Raw genomic sequence first — 19,468 nt, 5'->3', positions numbered from 1 at the left:
CCAATGTCGGCAGAACATTTAAACGCTAAATTAAGTCACAAAGAATTATCATTTTTAGAAACACAGAAACAAGAGCAAGTAGTAAATACGGTAAGCGGATATGCATTTCCTAATTATTAAAATTAATTGTATATATTAATATGTTCTTGCTTATCATGGTGCCGGAGAGTGGCGATGTGTTGCTTCTTGTTTGGACATACAAGAAAGAATTTCACTACACGCATGACAATGACTACTAGTACTACTACAACCATCAATAAAGTGTGACTAATAACCAAAATAATAACAGCAGTATGTTTGCTTATATGATACATCCACCTCTTTTTTTTATTTTTTTTTTTACTTGCCCACCCAGCACTGGATGCCAAGCTGAAATCCCCACTTTGCCCATTCAAAACACTTACATGACTGAACAACTCATTTGTCAGGCCAAGGTAATTGTGCAAGGCCAGAACGGTGACCCTCTGCAAGCGGACCATGATGATCTGAAAAAGCAGGACAAAAGTATTTATAGTCCAATAGTGGAACAGCACTGCTTGTGAGAGCCCTGAGCCATCCCATCACCATTACTAAAGAGGCTTCAGGATGTTGTTTCTCAAGGCTTCTAGATTAAACACCACAAAAACTCTACCATGCCATTAGAGCCCAAGGCACACATACATGTTTGGACGAAGTAGAGTGAGTGAACAAACTAAACTGTGACGTGACTGCCAGCTCACACCCCACTCACCCTATCTGACACCTACCAGGTCGCAAGATACAAAGTGCCTGATAGCAACATTAACTCAGAACTGTTTTAAAGAAGGAGACAGACACCCTTTCTAGACTTCTGTAGCATTTTAAATTGAAAGGTACAAGTCAGAACCCTTGGACCATCTCAACCTGCTCTTATGTACTATACATGTTTACATTAGTCCCCTGCTGCTACTGCTTAATTCAGCTTGCCATTTTCTGCCCACTTTGAACTTTTAGGTAGGTTTTATCTTCTGCATCATTGAGAGCATAGCAAAGACATGTCCATCCCTTGCACACATAAGACTCAGACACATGGTCCATTCCCTGTACCTGCACCACGCGGACCAGGCTCTCGGGGTACTTTTCAAAGATTGACAGGAAGGCTTCTACTGGGAGCCTAAGAACAGTGGAGACATCAGCAGCACGGGCAGACACCGTCTTATAGGGCTTCTGGTGACCCTGCAACACATGGGTGGAACTTGTTACTGCCTGGATTATGCAACTACATACAAGATAAGCTTATAAATCAAGAGAGAGAAGACTCACCGTAATAACATCGAGGATGCTGAGAAGACTGTGGACACTGTCTCCTGGAAACACCTCTTTCAGCACGGCATCCTTCCCATCCTTCAAAGCAGACAACAAAGCAATACAAACAAAAACAATCCCATTAGATTAACTCTTGCATTTGCGTGCTCCTCTTTGCTTTCCCACTGAGACATAATGGAGTGGAAGTCACACAGTTTAATATCATCTCACTAGGTAAAATAAAGGCATCTGATACTTGGGGATACGCTCTCACCTTCAGACACATATGTTTTATAGCGGAGAGATATTACAACTCCCAGAATGCATAGAAGACAGGAAGAAACAAACAAGGACAACAACTCAACTCCATCTCCAGATACACTTTTGTATTCTTTTCAGTCATGGCTATTTGTTTATTATCACCATGAGGTGAATTTCAAAGAGGGTGATCTCTAGTGGCTCAAGTGCCGTGTTACAAATAAAGACGATACAGGTTGAACCATCACCACTGGCCTCTTATGTGAAACTAATCAAGTCTGCGAAGACTTGCACTGTGCGAATAACTGAATTATAGTGACAGAGTTTATGAACTCACTTTATAATACAGAAGGGTTCACTTCCCTCCAAAATGAATGCACTTTCTGGTGCTCCAACTACACAAGCATGACGGCAGTTGTGTCATAAAGACCCCTGTAAATGTGATCTGTAAACTAACAGTGGATTATTGTTTGTACACTGAGCACTTATTCAACTCCATATCCAATGGTTCCTCCTCAGTAATGTGCTGCTTAGGTTAAGTGGCGGTTCCAAATTGATGCCAAGGGAGTAGGTGGCGGAGTGTACTGTATGTGCTAAAGGGCCCTGCCATTAGGGGTATGTATATAGGTTGTTTGTCTTATTCAAATAACCAGGAAAACAGCAGCAGTAGAATAATTAAAACTTTCAGCAAAGATTATCTTTTACCAACTTTTTGCACCACAGTGAAGTCTGCACATTTTCCCTGTGTTTGTGCGATATTTTCCACCCACATCTCCAAAGACACACTGCTTAGGTTAATTATCAAATCCAAAATGGCCCTGGGTGCGCATGTGCATTCAGTTGGCTCCAGTCAGGAATGATTCTTCTCTCAAATATCTTTGAATTGGATTAAGCAGGTTTGAGAATGTCATGATTATTCATGGGTGACCTCTAGTGGCTATCCTGATGCATTATCAGAAGGTAAGACTAGCCAAGTGTGGAAGCCTCCAAGTTCCTACCAATAGTTACTGCAATTTAAGTGTTTATTCCTGTGGAAACAGGTAGTGCACAACATGTGTGCACAACACCCTGGCCCACACCATTTGCAACTTCATTCATGATCAGTAAAGTTTTTATTACTGTAGTGGAGACATGAGTCCAGACAGGAAAGTGACAGGTTGACGTTGTTATGAACTTGGGAATCAACCTTCATGCAGGGCCACAGAGTGGTGGGAATTTGACTGAAAGAGTATTCTCGCCATTGGAATACAACATTCATCAAAAAGAAGTAAGAATCAGTGTATTATGTGAGTCACTACTTATGATGTATGGGTTCTCGTATTGTGGTGAGAACAACTGTTGACTTTTTGTGTTTGGTCTTTCTAGGCTTTTCTGGGACAGCTTCAGAGGCACTTTGATCACACGTTGCTCAACTGTTTTCTTAATGTTGCTCTAGACGTTATCCCTCAACATCCCTCCAATCCCAGAGCCATACCTGTCCAGCTAAACAGAGCTCCAGCTTGCCATCTTGCACAACATAGATGCTGCTGTCGGGCTGACCAGGACGAAACACATACTCGCCCTGCTGAAATTTCAGGAATACCATGTGCTTGCAGAGCTCCAGGAACAGAGGCTTTTCAAAATGTCCCAGCACCCTGTATGTTGAAAAAGGAAACCGAACATGACAGGCTGAAGCTAATATGTTTGGAGATATCAGGGCAGCTGGTTCAGCTTCTCTGTTGGTTTCATGTTCCAGCTAAAGAAGTTACTCGCTTTGAGCCATTAGGAGTTTTTCAGTCACATGACTCTGTGGTTTATGACACAGTCCGGCAAAATGTGTGTGAAGTACTGGTTTCTATGTTGAAAGTTCCAGGTTTTACCGGAAAAGAAACCAAAATTAATAAATTAAGGAAGTAAGTAAAAACAACTTGACCTGACATTCTTGAGCATGTAGAGGACCTCAGAGGGTAGGTGTGAGTTGGCCACATCAAACTCAGTCAGATCTGCCTCTAGGACAGAAGGCGGGGGTTCTTTTTGTTGCAGGGTGGGGACTTCTTTCCTGAACTGAAGGATCCTGGTTAGACCAAAAAAAAAAAAAAAATAGATCTTGCAAGCAAATGATCCGAAATCAAAATCAAAATCGGGGAGATTTCACCAGTACAGGGCACCACATACCAGTCCTGCATACTAACAAGTGTCACACTTAAGCACTTGAGTACATTTTTAAATGAACAGTCACATGAAATATAAAATTGTGACAAAAGCCTATGGACAAAAGTGTAAAAGTAGGTAAAGCCACCTGACGAGAATGCCATTAGGAATGACTTGTTTATTTTTATGTAATATTTATTTATTTGTTTAGTTATGTATTTCTTTATTTTCTGAGCTTCTGTAAAGTCCTGGGGACAAATAAGGCATTATCTAACGTGGCATCTCTTTTCTTGCAAGTTCCTTTTTGCTCTGATGTTGTAGACTTTTTTTGCCGCCTTCTTTTTTGATTTGCAGAAATTAAAAACCGCAAGAGAAAAGTTTTCATGCGAAGAAGGCATTCAGCTCAATTCCTATTCCTGAACACCTAAATGAATATCGAGTAGGCCTTGAAATGTCCCCAAAGGGCTCCTTTCAATCTCATGGTTATGACGCTATTGTGAAATTTACACATAATCAGCTTTCATTGGTGCCATTAGGCAGCTGCTCACAGTAAAAAAAAGTAATTTAATTGTAGTTTCTTCCCTAATGGAGGGACAGAAATCCCATTACATCTGGTAGTTCTAATGTTCTGACATCCTTCTCATAATATGGTCATCAGAAATGCTCCTAGCATACTGGATGGGACCTCACAAATGTATTAAACAGCATCAGAAAGGCCCTTCAAGACCATCTTGTCATTTGGTAATACTTACTTTTTGGCAATGTTGAACATCTTTTGCTTCTTTTTCAAGCGTGGCCTGGAGGCAGTGGTTCCAACCAAAGATGAGGTGGACTGGGAAACCTGAAATACACACAACTGCATCAGACATCATTTGATACCAAGCTTTTTACACTAACCCTGGTTATAACTGAGCTTCATTTTAGACCAAAACCAGCCATATGAATAAACCAGAGGACTGGTGATTATTCAGAGCACAGCAGAGAAAAAAATAATTGAGGATTATTCCTCAGTTTTCAAGCTTTTCATCTCTGTGTCTATTTATAGTGCATTGTGACCTGCACAGGTGCCTTCATACGCATACTCCTGGATTCAGAATCTACATAAACGTACATTAGAATTAAAATAAAGCTTTAGCATCTCAAATTTAAAACAGGGATTAACAACAGTAGCACACACGTCGGGTGGTCATTGGTCTCCTCATAGCCATATGGAGACCATGTACTGTACATGTACTAAGGACACCCCAGTCACGCACAGTCAAGCTCACACCACATGTGGAGTCCCTGCCTGGCAATTTGCCTAAAGACTCACAGCAGGATAAGAAAGACAAACTGCGTAGAACAGACAGTCTGTTGAGCTTTCTGGGACAGCGGACGTATCCTACTATTCTCATCACAGATACTTCAAAAGCTGTCAGGGTTTTCCCTCAGTCACATGACTCTGGTGTTTAAGTCACAGTGCCACAAAATGTGTGTGAAATACTGGAGTCTGTCATGAAAGAGCTTCCGTAATTTCCACTGGTGTCCCAAATCACAAGATTCAAAGTGTCATAAGAAGTACAGATAATCATTAATTATGATGTCAATGTGATTTATGGTTTAAATGGCTTTGACGACATCCATCCATCCATCCCTTCCTCCATTCTCTAATCCATTTATTCAGTGGTGAGACAGTTCCTTGTGACCCTGAACTGAATTAATGAGAAGTGCTGTGCTTTTTTCTGGTTTCAAACATTTACTGTACACGTAGATTTAGGTGCGTGTTTATACACATGCATTTAAGTATATCATTTGTAATAGAAAATCGTTCTACTTAAAGTTGGACTAAAAAAAAAAACCCTTCATCATTAAATGTGTGTCTCCTGAAAAAACAAACCATTCAACAGAAATGATAAGCTGATACTGCATTAAGACACTGGAGGATCAGAGACATGTCAGGGATCCACAGACACTCATAGGGAAGTGTAATTCCTTCAGCCTGTCACAGCAGGACAGGTCCTGGGATGTTCACTATTGCATCTCTCTCTAAAATCTGCTGCACCAGCCTACTGTTCATAGACTGCTGCTCAGCATTTGCCAGTATTGTTCAAAGTGTAATTCGAATCACTGTGTAGCGCTTTGCACTTGTCTACATTAAATTAGATTTCCCTAGGCACTTTCCAGATGTAAAAACTGACCAAAACATTTCTGAATTATTTCTATTGCTCCTACAGTACTGGCCACCACATTAATTTTGGCCTCATTTGTAAATTGATAAGATTGCTCACAAAATCAAAACTAAACCTCTCATTGGAAATGAGAACACATCAACTTAAATCACAGATCTCCTCGGATGTCACAACTTCATTCCTCCATTATGTGCACTCATAGTCTCCTGCACACTGCCTATTATAATACTGAAAGTTACCTCTAACAACTCTTTCTAGGTTGAGAGTTAGTTTTTAGGTGCAGAATCAAATGCATGGCTTTTCTGAAAGTCTCAGGTAAGCCCAGTCATACGGCCTGATTTTGTTTACCACTCCACATGAACTGAAATGACTTTGTCTCATAAGATCCTCCTAAACCTTCTAAACCAACACTAACTGAAGAATTGGGAACCACATTTCCATGGTAATCTCATGGTACCAAACTTCATTCCTTTGGTGGCAGTCCAGAACAAAATAATTTAAGTCTGTAAAAATCCTGGTTTCTTTGGATGCTGTAAAAACCTAAATCAGCATTGCAGCCAATAGGAATGCAAGCACATTATTGTCACATCAGGCATTTTATCCACATTAGTGTGAAACTACATGTTGGTAAACTGGCTCTTGAAAACATTTAAAACCCATAAATTAACAAAAGAAAATCAGGTACAACTAATGACTAATTGACTAATGTTAGGTAGATTGCCCAGAGGGGACTGGGCGGTCTCGTGGTCTGGAACCCCTACAGATTTTATTTTTTTCTCCAGCCTTTGGAGTTTTTTTTGTTTTTTCTGTCCACACTGGCCATCAGACCTTACTCTTATTCTATGTTAATTAATGTTGAATTATGTTTATCTTTTATTGTGTCTTCTATTTTTCTATTCATTTTGTAAAGCACTTTGAGCTACATTTTTTTGTATGAATATGTGCTATATAAATAAATGTTGATTGATTGATTGATTGATACACAGCAGTCATTTTCCATTGCCATTAACAAGAAATTAAACCAGCTGATCGATATTTAAAAGTTTTGACACACAACAGCCATAAATCTGGCACCTCGGGCATTCATCCTGCACTGCTGCCAAAAGATGAGCTGTCATTGACAAAACACCAAATAACAAGTAAAGGATCTGATCTGTTTGAGATCTGTGGCAACGGGTTTACTGAATCTGACCGACATTTAGTTGTTTGCGCTACTACAGAGTCTCACGGCAAACAAATGAATACTTTGGAGTATGGGATGGAATTTCAGTGCTGCAGAAGGAATGAAGCGAGTCTCTGTGCCTAAACTGGAGGGAGTGGGATGAAAAAACGTTTAAAAAGTCCAGAACAGCCCTCTACTGTACAATAACATTGTCATGCATTGCTCTCCTACTTTATTTCTGACTATAGTTTCCACGGCCTTATACGATTTGATGATAGACTAATATTAGTGTTTAATAAAAAGTGTCCAAGGCAAGTTGTTCTTTCACCTTTTACATGAATTACAGTTAAAGTAAAGCTGCTTCTAGTCATAACTTGCTTACATTCTATTATTATAAACACTTCACAAAAATTAAGAAAGTTGAATTCTGCACTTGTCATTAGGAATGGTGCTTTACTGAATATAAAACGAATGGAAATGAACAGCTGTTGGATTTTTCATAGCTGCCTACAATCCTAGTGAACCAACTGGAAAAAAAACTTTGCGGCTTGTAAGCCACTTGCAGATTCCAGTCAAGTCGAGATGCAGTAGCTGCAAAGCTAATACTTAAATCTAAACACAGGGCATGGGAAGAGTGCACATGTATACTTTTGAACACCACATCTTAGCTATCGTCAAAAGACTTCACGCATTTGGTGTATTAAGGTGTATTTTTGTACATCAGTTTGGTTGAGGGAGACATGCAAGTAAAGATTTCACTGTACAGTACACACATGACAACAATCGTAAAGTTGATTGCCATATTGAAGGCTGTTACGTTAAGGTTCACTAGCTTATGGATGGATGGATGACCCCTTAGGTCTACAGGTCACACAGATCATATAACCGCTTACCTTACGCATAATTTTGCGTCCATAGAACAGCATTTTGTCTCTCTTACGAAATCGGTATTTTGGAGTCTCCTGTGGCTGAACATCTGTGGCAAATGGAAAAATGAGGCACGTTATTTAGGCCATGCACATGAAACAAGCAGGAAAACATGATGTCCTAGATGTAAAATCTTTACATTTCTGAATTGGAGTTTAATGGAAAATTCTGATAATTATCGGTTAGCATTTGTACTGTTATAAAAGGCAGAGGTTCATCTGTCCTCTGAGACAACAAACCTATAGCATGCAGAAATCTGGAGAGGCTGTGTCTCAAGTTCTTGAGTGGGCCAAAAATTGTAAGGCCATAATAAAAAAGTACGGATGAAGCTTAGTAAGAGCTCTTCAATGGTCACTGCCGTCATTAATGACCATTTCTGATATAATATGGGGAAAACAAAAACATGTTTTCAGCTGAAAAGTGCAAAAAAAAAAAAAATTGAATCCACTCTTTTGATTTAAAAAAAAAAAAAAAATGTTCTGCTTATTCCAGGGGCTTCTGACACACAACAAGGAGCCACCCTGAAGGGCCACCTCTCAAGTGAGAAGGTCACTAGGAATCCTAAATGCTCACGCTCTCTGCCTCAACACTGCGTGTATTCATGTTTGCTTTGTAAAGTACTTTAATAAATTGCCTGCTATATAAAATAAAGGTTGATTGACTGACATGGTAAAATATAACAGAACTATGTTTAAAAGCATAGGAAGTGTTCAAATGTGGGTAGGACATTTTATAGGAAAATTCTCAAATGTTAGTTAGTATCAGCATTAATGAATCTTTCTGTATTGTTTGGCCACAGCCATTTAATTGTGGATTTTTTAAGTAATATAAACTGGCTTATTTGTGTAACACAAAGTCCCACCCTAAACACAGGAAGTGGTAACTGACAAACTGGCACAGTGAGCAGTGCTGTCACTTTATGCAGCATGGACCCTGGTTTGATTCCTGCCTGTCGTGCTTTATTTGTGGAGTTGCATGCTTGTGTGGACTCTCTGACACAGGCCAAAGATAAGCTCTGAAGTCTCTAAGCTGACCTGGGTGACTGTTGGGGCTGCATACACTGGTACCTTGCCTACCATTGGCCAGTGTTTTGTGCTTGATACTGACAGACTAAGATTCAGTTTGCCGTGAACCTGTGTTAGAAAAAGCAACATCAAAAAATTAGACTAATGGATGGATAGAATTCTAGCTTATTTACCAGCATAAAAAGGAGATCTGTTTTTACTGGAGTGGAGGCAACACTCTATAAATTCTGATTTACAGAAGAATGAGAAAACATGCCCTGCAGGGTAAGGGGTAATTAGCTCAGCTCTGTGGAGAAGAAAAAGACTGCAAGGAGCAGCACAGAAACACTCCACCACTGCCTGCACAAGTCTGTTATCGAGTCCACACAAGTCACCTTGTTTTATGTTGTGCTGTAAAAGAAACTTAAACCTACATCTGCAATGGGTGGTACGGTGGCTCAGAGAGGAGAATTCAAAGTGAGTGGTACCCAGTTAAGTACAGGATTGCCATGCTTCCTCAGTGTGGCCTTTGCTTATCATCCATGTTCCTCCAGTAATTCAGGAAAACTGTATAATATCTACAAGGTAACTGTAGTTGTGTTGTGGCTATCTGGTCAGGGAATGGTACAGTGCCCTTTCCAGTGAGGGTTCTTGCCTTTAAAAAAGGGGTACAGATGAAGGAGTAAAGTCAGTTTAAAAAGCCAGCTTTTGTGGATATTCTGAACATTCCTCCTCCCATTCAGCTGAGCCCAGTAAATGTGTCCCATGGGCTTTGTGATGCACACCCAACAGTGGCAGACAGTATCAGAGGAGATGCAACTAAATCCAGGGACTTTGGACAGGTGAAGGTGTTCAGAGACAGACATGAGAACAAGGAAATGAGGGAGACAGGAAGTTAGCAACAAAGCATTCTAGACTAATATGTGCCAGGCTCCAGTTAGTACCCAAGCACACCACCCACAACTCTACTCACGTTTTCGCTGGATCCTTCGGAAGACAAACAATATCAGTATGGCAATTAGGACAACTGAGATGCCAGCACCAATCATAATCCCCACCATCTACAGACACAGTGAGACAGAAAGCTTAAATGAGAAAACAGTGGAGTGGACTCATCCTTGCATCACTATGTTAGAAAGACCAAAATATTGCCTTCCATGATATACTGTGCTACAAGAAATAACACAACACCTGGGTATTTCACAGACAAACTCCCTCAGCAATTCAGATCTGCTATAATATAATCTGACCCATAAGGAAGGCCAGACATACTCTGTGCAGCTGCTGTTCTCTGCTGGTCGGCCTGTCAGTTCTGTTTTTGTCAAAGTGCTCTTTACTCCCACCTTGACCACACAGCCGTACTGTTTCTTCCTGGTTACAGTCATCTGGCATTGTGTCAGTTATAATTAATTAGTCTGAGGACCCACTGTCCACCTGATCCATCTGTATCCTACACATTTCACACTACACATAATTGAGAATTCTTTTATTCAGACCTCAGTCTGCTCTCCCTTTCTCAATTTCCAGTCATTTCAGTTCTGATTTCATGTCACACGATGTCCACTGGATGGTGGCTCATAGACTGGAACAGACCATTAAATGAAAAACCATCAATAAACACGTCAAATGAAACACAGAAGTCACAAGTAAGAATGGGGCCTGGAAATAGCAGAAAAGGGAGAAACAAAACAATAAAAGAATAAAATATGTAGTGTGAATATCTAACTTTGGTGAAGACCCAGAAGAAATAACAACAATCAACAAGCATTCACTTTAAAATCCCTTGCCTGCTTTTTAATGAAGTGGGTCACCTTGTTACAAATCTTTTGGAGCCCATGTCCTTGAGACGCATGTGAAACAAATCAACTAGCAGAGTGAAAACATGGGACGTCACTGGGGACGTTACAGCCCGGGCGCCATTGTGTTCTTCTTTTGGCTCCTTGTGTTTCTGCTTGTACTCACCACCCACTGACTTCCACTTTTTTCCAGTCATATTTTTCTACCCAGTGGCCGCTCTTCCTTTATCAGATCAACATAACACAACAGCGCACAAGGCTTTGACTATCTGAGCAACCATAAAAGTTCTTTTGCATCCACATAAATGCTGAGACTCAAATGATGGTCATGATTGTAAATAAGCAAAGTGAATATTTGCTAATGTGGTGCCTGATATAATTTAGTCCTGTGGTGTCTTCACATGAGGATGGTGGTGTCCAGCCTAAATCTTTAACAAGCAGCAGACAGCATTTGGTTCTGTACCACTGCAGTACAACTGGACCCACAATCTTTATAGTGCTGACTGTGACAGAAGGTTAAGACATTCGGTCGGCGTGAACGGCAGGGATGCACTTTGCCCATCAAAGCCTAAAATACTCTGGGATCATAAAACTCAAAATGAAAACGCCATACAGTGGATCACTAATTCTAGATATTAAAACAAAAATAAATTCAGTCTGCAGCTCCTCTTCCCTGAAAGGAACTCTGACAGTACAGATTAAAGGTGGTGCTGTTTTTAATGGAGTGTAACCTTGACTCTCTGTGTGATCTCTGGAATCAAGACAACTCACCATACTAGTCTGCAGCTGATCTTCCACAAATGTCCGGATGTTGACTAGCTTGTCCTGAGGAAAAAAATATAAAACATTATGGAATGACTTCTTTCAGTTTACAAAATGGCTATGCAGAAGAAGCAAATGCATGCTGGAGGCAAACACCTTGCAACTCACCCTTACACTAAATATTTGCCTCCACAAAGACAGAGGAAATGATATAAAATGAACAAATACAGCATAACGGGCATTCACAGATGGGTACTGAAAAGCATGAGGGACAGAGTAATTTAAGAAGTGAAAGGATGAGATGCTGAGATTAGTTACAGAATCATCGAAAAGGAAGTAACATAAACTCACTTCAGGAGCATCCAGCTCAGTCCCTGATGTGGCCTGTCCCATTTTACACACTGATCTCCGAGGAACTCGTCCATAAAATCCTCTGAAAAAGCAAAAGAAGCCAAGTTAAGGGTTGCAATATGCAGCAGGCCAAAGCTGCTGTCCTCTTAGATTTGTTAACAAGTAACTACCATGCGTCTGAAACTACAAGCAACATTATACTTTCAAAGAAGTATGATATTTATCTAAAGGAACCAAAGGGTACAGTTGATCATATCCACCAGATCCTTGCATCATAGCAGTGAGGTGTCACTTTACAATTCTAACAGAGTTAAGAAGTGAACAAGCAGATACATTACTTTTTGAGGGAGAGAGAGAGGATTCACTTTAGGCGACTTCAACCACCACTGCCAACATCTACACAAAGACGGCAGTGCTTATTGTCACTCAATGCAGTCTGGTGACATTCCCCAAACCCCCCGCCACGTTTCTTGCTATCACCGTGGTTTAACTTTGCTTGCCAACTATTCAGTTTGAGTGCTGGATGCCAGTGTGCTAACTCCTCTGGTTCAAGCCCTACTTACTAGATTTATTTGTCTCCGAGTTGCATGACCAGCACAGTTTCTTCATACCATCTGCTTGTTTGAACAGCTAAACATAATGTGACAATAATACCATCATCCGTGACACCATACAGTTTTATGAACTGCTCATTTGAATATGATGTTAGCATTAAATGAATGTCGAGGAACTCAGCCTTAACTCCTTAACTATCAAACATTTGGCTCACATTCTATCTGATGTGTGCTTCAGACTGTGGAGACAAAGACCAAATGCTGCGGGTTTATCTCTCCTTGACCGGCTCAACTGCAATGGCTTTGTGTTCAATAAAAAAAAAATAACCTTCAGAACTCTGCCGCTGACTTCCTAAGTTCAAATTTACAACCCGACTGCTGTGAATGTGCGTCAGCAGGTACTTTAAAGCACTGATACACTTGTGATCTTTTGATGCCAGCCTTCCTGCAGTCCCAGCTTCCTACTGTGCCACTACTGGCAAATGCTCATTCACCTTTGTGGCTCCTCCTCCTCCTCAGGCCTGTCCGTTAGGATCTGCAGTTCTACATTTTCATAGAAGTTCCAACTTCATACACTTTTTAATTCCCACAGTCAGACTGCCCATCCCAGTATCACATTCTTTCATAATGGACTCTGCTGTACTGATGCTGACTCAGCTATGCTGTCAGTTCTTACTGTCGATTGACTCCATCACACGTTCAGTTCATTGTTTGGCATTCTGGATTGATGCCATGACGTTTGAGGCCCTGGCCAAGCTGTTGATGCGTCTCTGTTATTTAAATTGAGTTAAAATTACCCTTTACTTGGCCTCATTAGGTTAACTCTTTCAAGGAAGCACCGTCCTCACTGAGCAAGATGGAATTTACATAGACTGACAGGCAGACATCTGGCAGAGCTACAATGAACCGGGGGTAGATGGGAGAAACTTCCAGAAGGACAGCCACCACTGCCAGTGAACTACGGTTTTCAAGTCTCTCCAGAGATGTTTGACTGGATTCAAGCCAAAGCCTTAGCTAGGCCACTCAAAGACATTTCAGAGTTGTCCGTAAGCCACTCCTGGGTTTGTGAACTTTCGGCCCAGTCTGAAGTCCGGAGCACTCTGAGCAGTTTTCATTAAGGATATCTCAGTGCGTTGCTCCATTCAGCTCTCCCTTGACCCTGACTAGTCTCTCGGTCCCTGCTCCTGAAAGAACAACCCCACAGCATGACGCTCCCACCACCATGCTTCACCGTTGGCATGGTATTAGGCAGGTGATGAGCAGTGCCCGGTTTCCTCCAGACATGATACTGCCATTGGTTACATCAGACCAGAGAATCTCATTTCTCATAGTATGAGGGTCTGTAAGGTGCCTTTTTGCAAACTCCAAGAAGCCTTTCATGTGGCCACTCTGCTCCATAAAGCCTGAATTTTGCAGTATTGCAGTGGTGGTTATCCTTCTGAAATGTTCTCCATTCCTACAGCAGGTTCTCTGAAGCTCGGCCAGCATGACCACCTCTCTCACCAAGGCCCTTCTACCTCAACTGCTCAGTTCAGCTGGGCAGCAAGCTCTAGGAGGAATTAAGGCTGTTCCAGATTTCTTCCATTTAAGAATTATGGTGGCCACTGTGCTCTTCAGAACCTTCAATGTGAAGAAACTGATGTGTAGCCTTCCCCAGTCCTGTCTCTCTACACAACACAGTCTCTAAGCCATGCAGGCAATTCCATCAACCTCCTGGTTTTTACTGTGATACACAATGTCATCTGTGGGACCTTCTGTAGACAGCAGTGTGCCTTTCCTAATCAGGTGCAGTCAACTGAATTTACCACCGGTGAACTGCGCACAAAAAAAAAAGAAAAAAAACGGTGCAGGAACATTTTAACGATAATCAATAGAATGGGATGCACCTGAGCCAAATTTCAGGTGTCAAACACTTGGTTCAATGTTCTGTTTTAAATCAGTTTGCAGACATTCCTAAAATCCAGTTCTAGCTTTGTCATTCTGGAGTAATGAGTGTGGTTTGATGAAGAATAAAAAATGAATTTCAGAGATTTTAAATGTAAGGCTGCAACACAGCAAAACCTAAGAAAATGAGGGGTCTCAATACTTCCTGAAGACACTGCAGATTGCTACCAACAAACAAGATGTCATTAACGTATGGCTAAATTTCCCCTAAAAAGTACAATCCATCTATCTATAGACACAATGCAAATGAATTTAGGTTTGACAATCCAGTCTCGACACACCCGCTGTTTTCATTAGCTCAGTAACAGATTTTCTTAGTCAAATGACTTTGATTATAGAAACCATCGCATTCACCCAGCATCATTTTGTCACTGTGCTAAAGGTCACCTATCCCCACGTTATCAGCCTTGGTGCAGATGCTATCAGTACACGCTGTACTAGTGCACACTCGCCTCCTGTAATAATGCTACACTAGTAACAGCTCGGCTTTACATCTAGCAGGCGGGGACATAAAGAGAAGGACACTGAGAAGACAGAAGGGAAATCCCTTTGCTGTCCTCTAGATGCCCAACTACACACAACCAAGTGTAAGGCACATGAAGCTGCAACACAAATCTCTGCATGACAGCCCTGATGTTTACTTCCACACACTGTACACTGCAATGCTAGCTTATAGGGTCTCACCAAGACCGCTACTGGGCACAGAATGAAAATCATTGACTTTCAAATTCCACCATACCAGACCATTTGGGATCAAAACAACATCTTATAGGACACAGCCAAGAAGACTTGGACAGTACCATCTACGACACCAGGCATTACACGCTCACCCCTGACTCGCTGCCAGACACGGACTAAGCCACTTATTCTACCTGTGTGACAACTGTAAAACCGTCTGTAAATAATTTTACAACGTGCTCTATTTGTAGATCACATTACAACAATCTGGACAAGGAAAGGCCATTCAGCCCAACAAAGCTCACAAGTCCTATTCACTTAATTCTTCTGAAAGTTTTGAAAGTCCCTCGAGTCCTACGGTCTACCACACTACTTGGTCACTTATTCCAAGTGTCTGTGGTTCTCTGTGTGAAGAAAACCCTCCTGATGTTTGTGTGAAATTTACCCTCCACAAGTTTCCAACTGTGTCCCCGTGTTCTTGATGAGCTCATTTTAAAATAACAGTCTCAGTCCACTGTACTAATTCCCTTCATCATTTTAAATACTTTAATCAGGCCTCCTTTGAGTCTCCTTTTTGTTAAACTGTAATGGCTCAGCTCTTTTAATCTTTCCTGATAATTCATTCCCAGCCGTCCTGCAATCAGCCCAGTCGCTCTTCTCAGGACCTTTTCTAGCGCTGTTATGTCCGTTTTGCAGCGTGGAGACCAAAACTGCACCAAGGACTCCAGAAGAGGCCTCACCAGTGTGCTATAAAGCTTCGGCATGACCTCCTTGGACTTGTACTCGGCACATCAAGGCGCTATATATATAACTTGAGATTCTGTTAGCCTTCTTAATGGCCTCTGAACACTGCACAAGTCTAAAATAACCAAGGTACAAGCACAAAAACACACTCGGCAAACTTTAGCGGACTCATTCTGCAAAAAATTGCCTTACGACAAGAAAAGCAACAGATGGCATGACATAACAAACGCCGTCACCAATTACATCGCAAAAGATATGGTGCCAATTCAAGCGGTTGTGAGAGATGGTTTTATACAACTTTTGAATACTTTAGACCCAAGGTACACCCTGCCTGGCCGAAAATATTTCAGTCAAACAGCTCTGCCTAAGTTGTAGTTGCCAAACTCTGATGCATAAACTACAAAAGGTTTCACATTTTGCCACAACAACGGATCCTCGGAACACCCGAGCCATACCTTTCCCTGACAGTGCATTTCATTGACGAAAACTGGCAACTGCAAAGCTCCTGTTGGCAGACATCCTACTTTCCACAAGATCACACTGGTGACATCATTGCGCAAGGTCTGAAAGATGCGCTGGCATCATGGTCACTGCGAGAAGACCACCTGGTTTGCATGACAACAGACAGCGGGGGTTAACGTTGTCAGTGCACTATGGATTAATAACTGGAAGAGGCTACCTTGTCTTGGGCATAGGCTTCATATTGCGATTAGTGAGTAATTTGGGATTCCTCTATAAAATGCAGTTTAGGTTAAAGTGATCTTATTTTATTATGACGTTTAAAAATACAAAAAGACCTGATAAGTAAAGCTATAGATGACAAAAATATAATTCAATATAATTTCAAATAATACATTGCATTATCTTGGAATTATCGTTATCGTCAAAGTCCCAGAAAATATCACGATATTTATTTTTCCAATATCGCACACCCCTATCGTAGAGTTCACTATGACTCCTAAAGTGTTCTCATAAGGTGGACTTTTGATTTTCAGACCTGCCATTGTACTCAAACCTTTTTACTTCCTACACTGGCAAAGGGTGTTAATGAAATATACAAAATAGGGACCCTCTGACCAGAGCAGAGGTGAATGTAAAGTCCTTGAGCATGGCAGCATTCAATGGTGACAGCTAATGTCATTAGCTTTAAAGTGAAGTTACAAACTAGGCGCTCTGGCAAGCAGACACATTCTAAGACCAGGGGTTCAACTGATGATGCCTCTTGGGTTCAAACCCAGTGCCCAGCAGTCTCTTTATAGTCTGTATGCCACCCACATATCAATGGGCATTTTCCCACCATGTCTCCATTTGTGCACATCAGGCTAATGTGGATTTGAGTGTGTAATGAAGGGTCTGAGATGTACAGTCCTACCTTGCACCTGATGCTGTCAGGAGAGGTTCCATTCCCCAATGACCCTAAATTGGACTGAGAAGAATTGACAAAAGCTATGATATGTGCACTGTACAAAGCCTGTGACACTAACCCATTAGTACAGAAGGCAAGACACGTTGCTTCTCTGTCCTGAGCAATACTAAAACTAACGGGTAATACATGGCAGGCACATGGGGGGTTACTTCATTAAAGGACTCTAAATGAGTTAAGGCATTTAAAAGGAAAGAAAAGGACAAAAGAAGATGACCTAAAAGAAGCCAGTAAAATAAAGCGCAATAGTTTGAATTTTGCAAGGTTCTAAAAGGAAGCTTCTCTTAGGGTTTTGCCATTTCCCTTTTAGATAGCATTCAGCTGTTTTTTGGTAATTCCTCAAATACACCTCAAAGCTTTTAATCACAGACATCTGTAGGACCAAATACGTTAAAGCTAATCAACAGGTTTAAAAGAAATTTGGTTGTTTGAGAAAAGGAAAGCGGCATCACTGTGCAAGACCCCTGATCCCAGAGCCTTAAGGACGCCCAAATATCCAAAAACATTCAGTTCCTCTACTGTAGACTTGCGCACTTCCAACTCCGCTTACCCACTTTGTCTGCTCAGTCAAGCAAACGTGCAAAAAGCAAAAACACAATACTTCTAAATGGAAGAAGTGGTTACAAAGAAAATCATGTGTGTTCAGACCACACAATCACCTCATGGCTCTAAGGTTTCATCACTTTCTGCTGCCATCATGCGATACTTAACTGAAAGTCTGCATATCGTGACTAAGTCTCAAGAAGAAACTACAACATGTAGCTTGAAAAAAAATGTTTTGGGAAAAATCAAAGGAAACATCAAGGGTGCATTTCACACAAGTTATTTAAATTCAAATAGGCGAGCGTTGCAGCACCAGCTCTACTGAGCCAGCAGCCACTCCTTAGTACTGATTCGTTTAATTTGTCACATTTTACCTTCAAGTACTCCAAAATAACAAAATAAACAAGATGGACTGAACCTTCTCCTGTCATTTGTCAAACTTGTATGTTCTAAAGTGTTGACTGCTACTGTACCACCAACATCCTCTTAAAAGCTGTCACAACACAAGGACTGGTTTATATAAATTAGTCTCTCAGATTAAACAAACAAGCTTAATAGACAGAATGGTCTCTTCTAATTGTCTAAACCCTCATATTCTATACAGGCAGAGTTAGAGAGAACAACAAAGCTGAGGCTTCTGTACAAATAAACCACCCAAGTAAATATGTCTGCTTTAGCACACAGCAGTCCCTCTTCAACAATATTGTACTTTCCATATTTTCTTAAAACTGTGACATAATTTAAAAAGATAATGCAGGTTATAGTCTGAGATGCAGGTGATGGGGGTAACAGAACAAGATGCAGAAGACAGAAAGACATGGAAGAAGATGATCTGCTGTGGCAAGCCCTAACGGGAGCAGTCAAAAGAAGAAGAAGATAGTCTGAGCTTTCAGGAAACTGGCATCATCTGCAAACTTAAGTCATTTTTTATTAGCGTCACTTAAGTATATTACCACATGTAAAAACAGAGTCAGACTTTCCACAAGGCTTCAGGCAACAGGAGCAAACAAAGAGGAGTAAGAAGAACACCATGCAAGAGGACTGGTGTCTCATATAAATTAAACTGAACTTCTGTACTTCAGTGATGCAGCTGACAGAGTGGCGACATGATGCATGTTGGTCAGACACGCAAGGAAGAATTTAACTGCACAACCAGACAATATTAATACGGCAACTATGTACAACAGACAGACATAAAAAGGTGCTATATGAGACAGACGTAAATGATATTTAAGGCACTACACTACAAAATAATTATCTATTATAAGAGAATGGTCCTAAGACAAATACATAGAAATGAAATATGCTAAATAACAGATAGCACTTTAATGACCCTGGAGGAAAATTGACTTGCTGCAATAGTAACACAGACAGATAAATGTTAAGGCAATATCTTTTAGCTACATCATTTGTATGAAAATGTTCTATATAATAAATATTGTCCTTATGATACTTTACAACAGGAAAGCAGACCTGTGTTTTCTTGTCTGTCATGGCACCAGAGGTGTGTTGCATGCTGGCTGGACGTGTAAGTAAGAATTTCAGTGAACTCCGTACATAGGCCCATATTACTGCTACAAGGACTGGTAGCTGAGGTAACGTCGACGTGACACTCCAACCCGAGTACAACTAGCTCTGCTATTGGTACTTGCTCATATGGCTCATGTTCTGAGAAACACAAACACGCTGCTCATATTAGAAATGATGTTCAGCCCCGCTTCTGTATTACATGCACATCCATCTGTAAAATCTTAAACCTGC

The 19,468-nt window shown here is 41.0% G+C and overlaps 1 protein-coding gene across 5 annotated transcripts in view; it reads right to left on the bottom strand.

Annotated features, from left to right (window-relative positions):
* The window catches only part of pnpla6 (patatin-like phospholipase domain containing 6), a 61,790-nt gene that overhangs the window by 41,103 nt on the left and 1,219 nt on the right, over positions 1–19,468 (bottom strand). For all 5 annotated transcript variants that reach the window (XM_039772461.1, XM_039772466.1, XM_039772465.1 and 2 more), the window contains exons 2-11: positions 11,822–11,903; positions 11,480–11,533; positions 9,886–9,973; positions 7,875–7,957; positions 4,404–4,492; positions 3,434–3,574; positions 2,996–3,155; positions 1,282–1,362; positions 1,066–1,194; positions 405–485 (exon numbers count right to left, since the gene is read on the bottom strand). In XM_039772461.1, coding sequence (XP_039628395.1) covers positions 405–485; positions 1,066–1,194; positions 1,282–1,362; positions 2,996–3,155; positions 3,434–3,574; positions 4,404–4,492; positions 7,875–7,957; positions 9,886–9,973; positions 11,480–11,533; positions 11,822–11,863 — 948 coding nt within the window. In that variant the 5' untranslated portion in view covers positions 11,864–11,903. The remainder of the gene's footprint in view (positions 1–404; positions 486–1,065; positions 1,195–1,281; positions 1,363–2,995; positions 3,156–3,433; positions 3,575–4,403; positions 4,493–7,874; positions 7,958–9,885; positions 9,974–11,479; positions 11,534–11,821; positions 11,904–19,468) is intronic.

This window comes from Polypterus senegalus, chromosome 12, assembly GCF_016835505.1.
Source record: "Polypterus senegalus isolate Bchr_013 chromosome 12, ASM1683550v1, whole genome shotgun sequence".
In the NCBI taxonomy this organism is placed as follows: domain Eukaryota; kingdom Metazoa; phylum Chordata; class Cladistia; order Polypteriformes; family Polypteridae; genus Polypterus; species Polypterus senegalus.
This window is presented reverse-complemented; position numbering and strand designations above follow the sequence as displayed.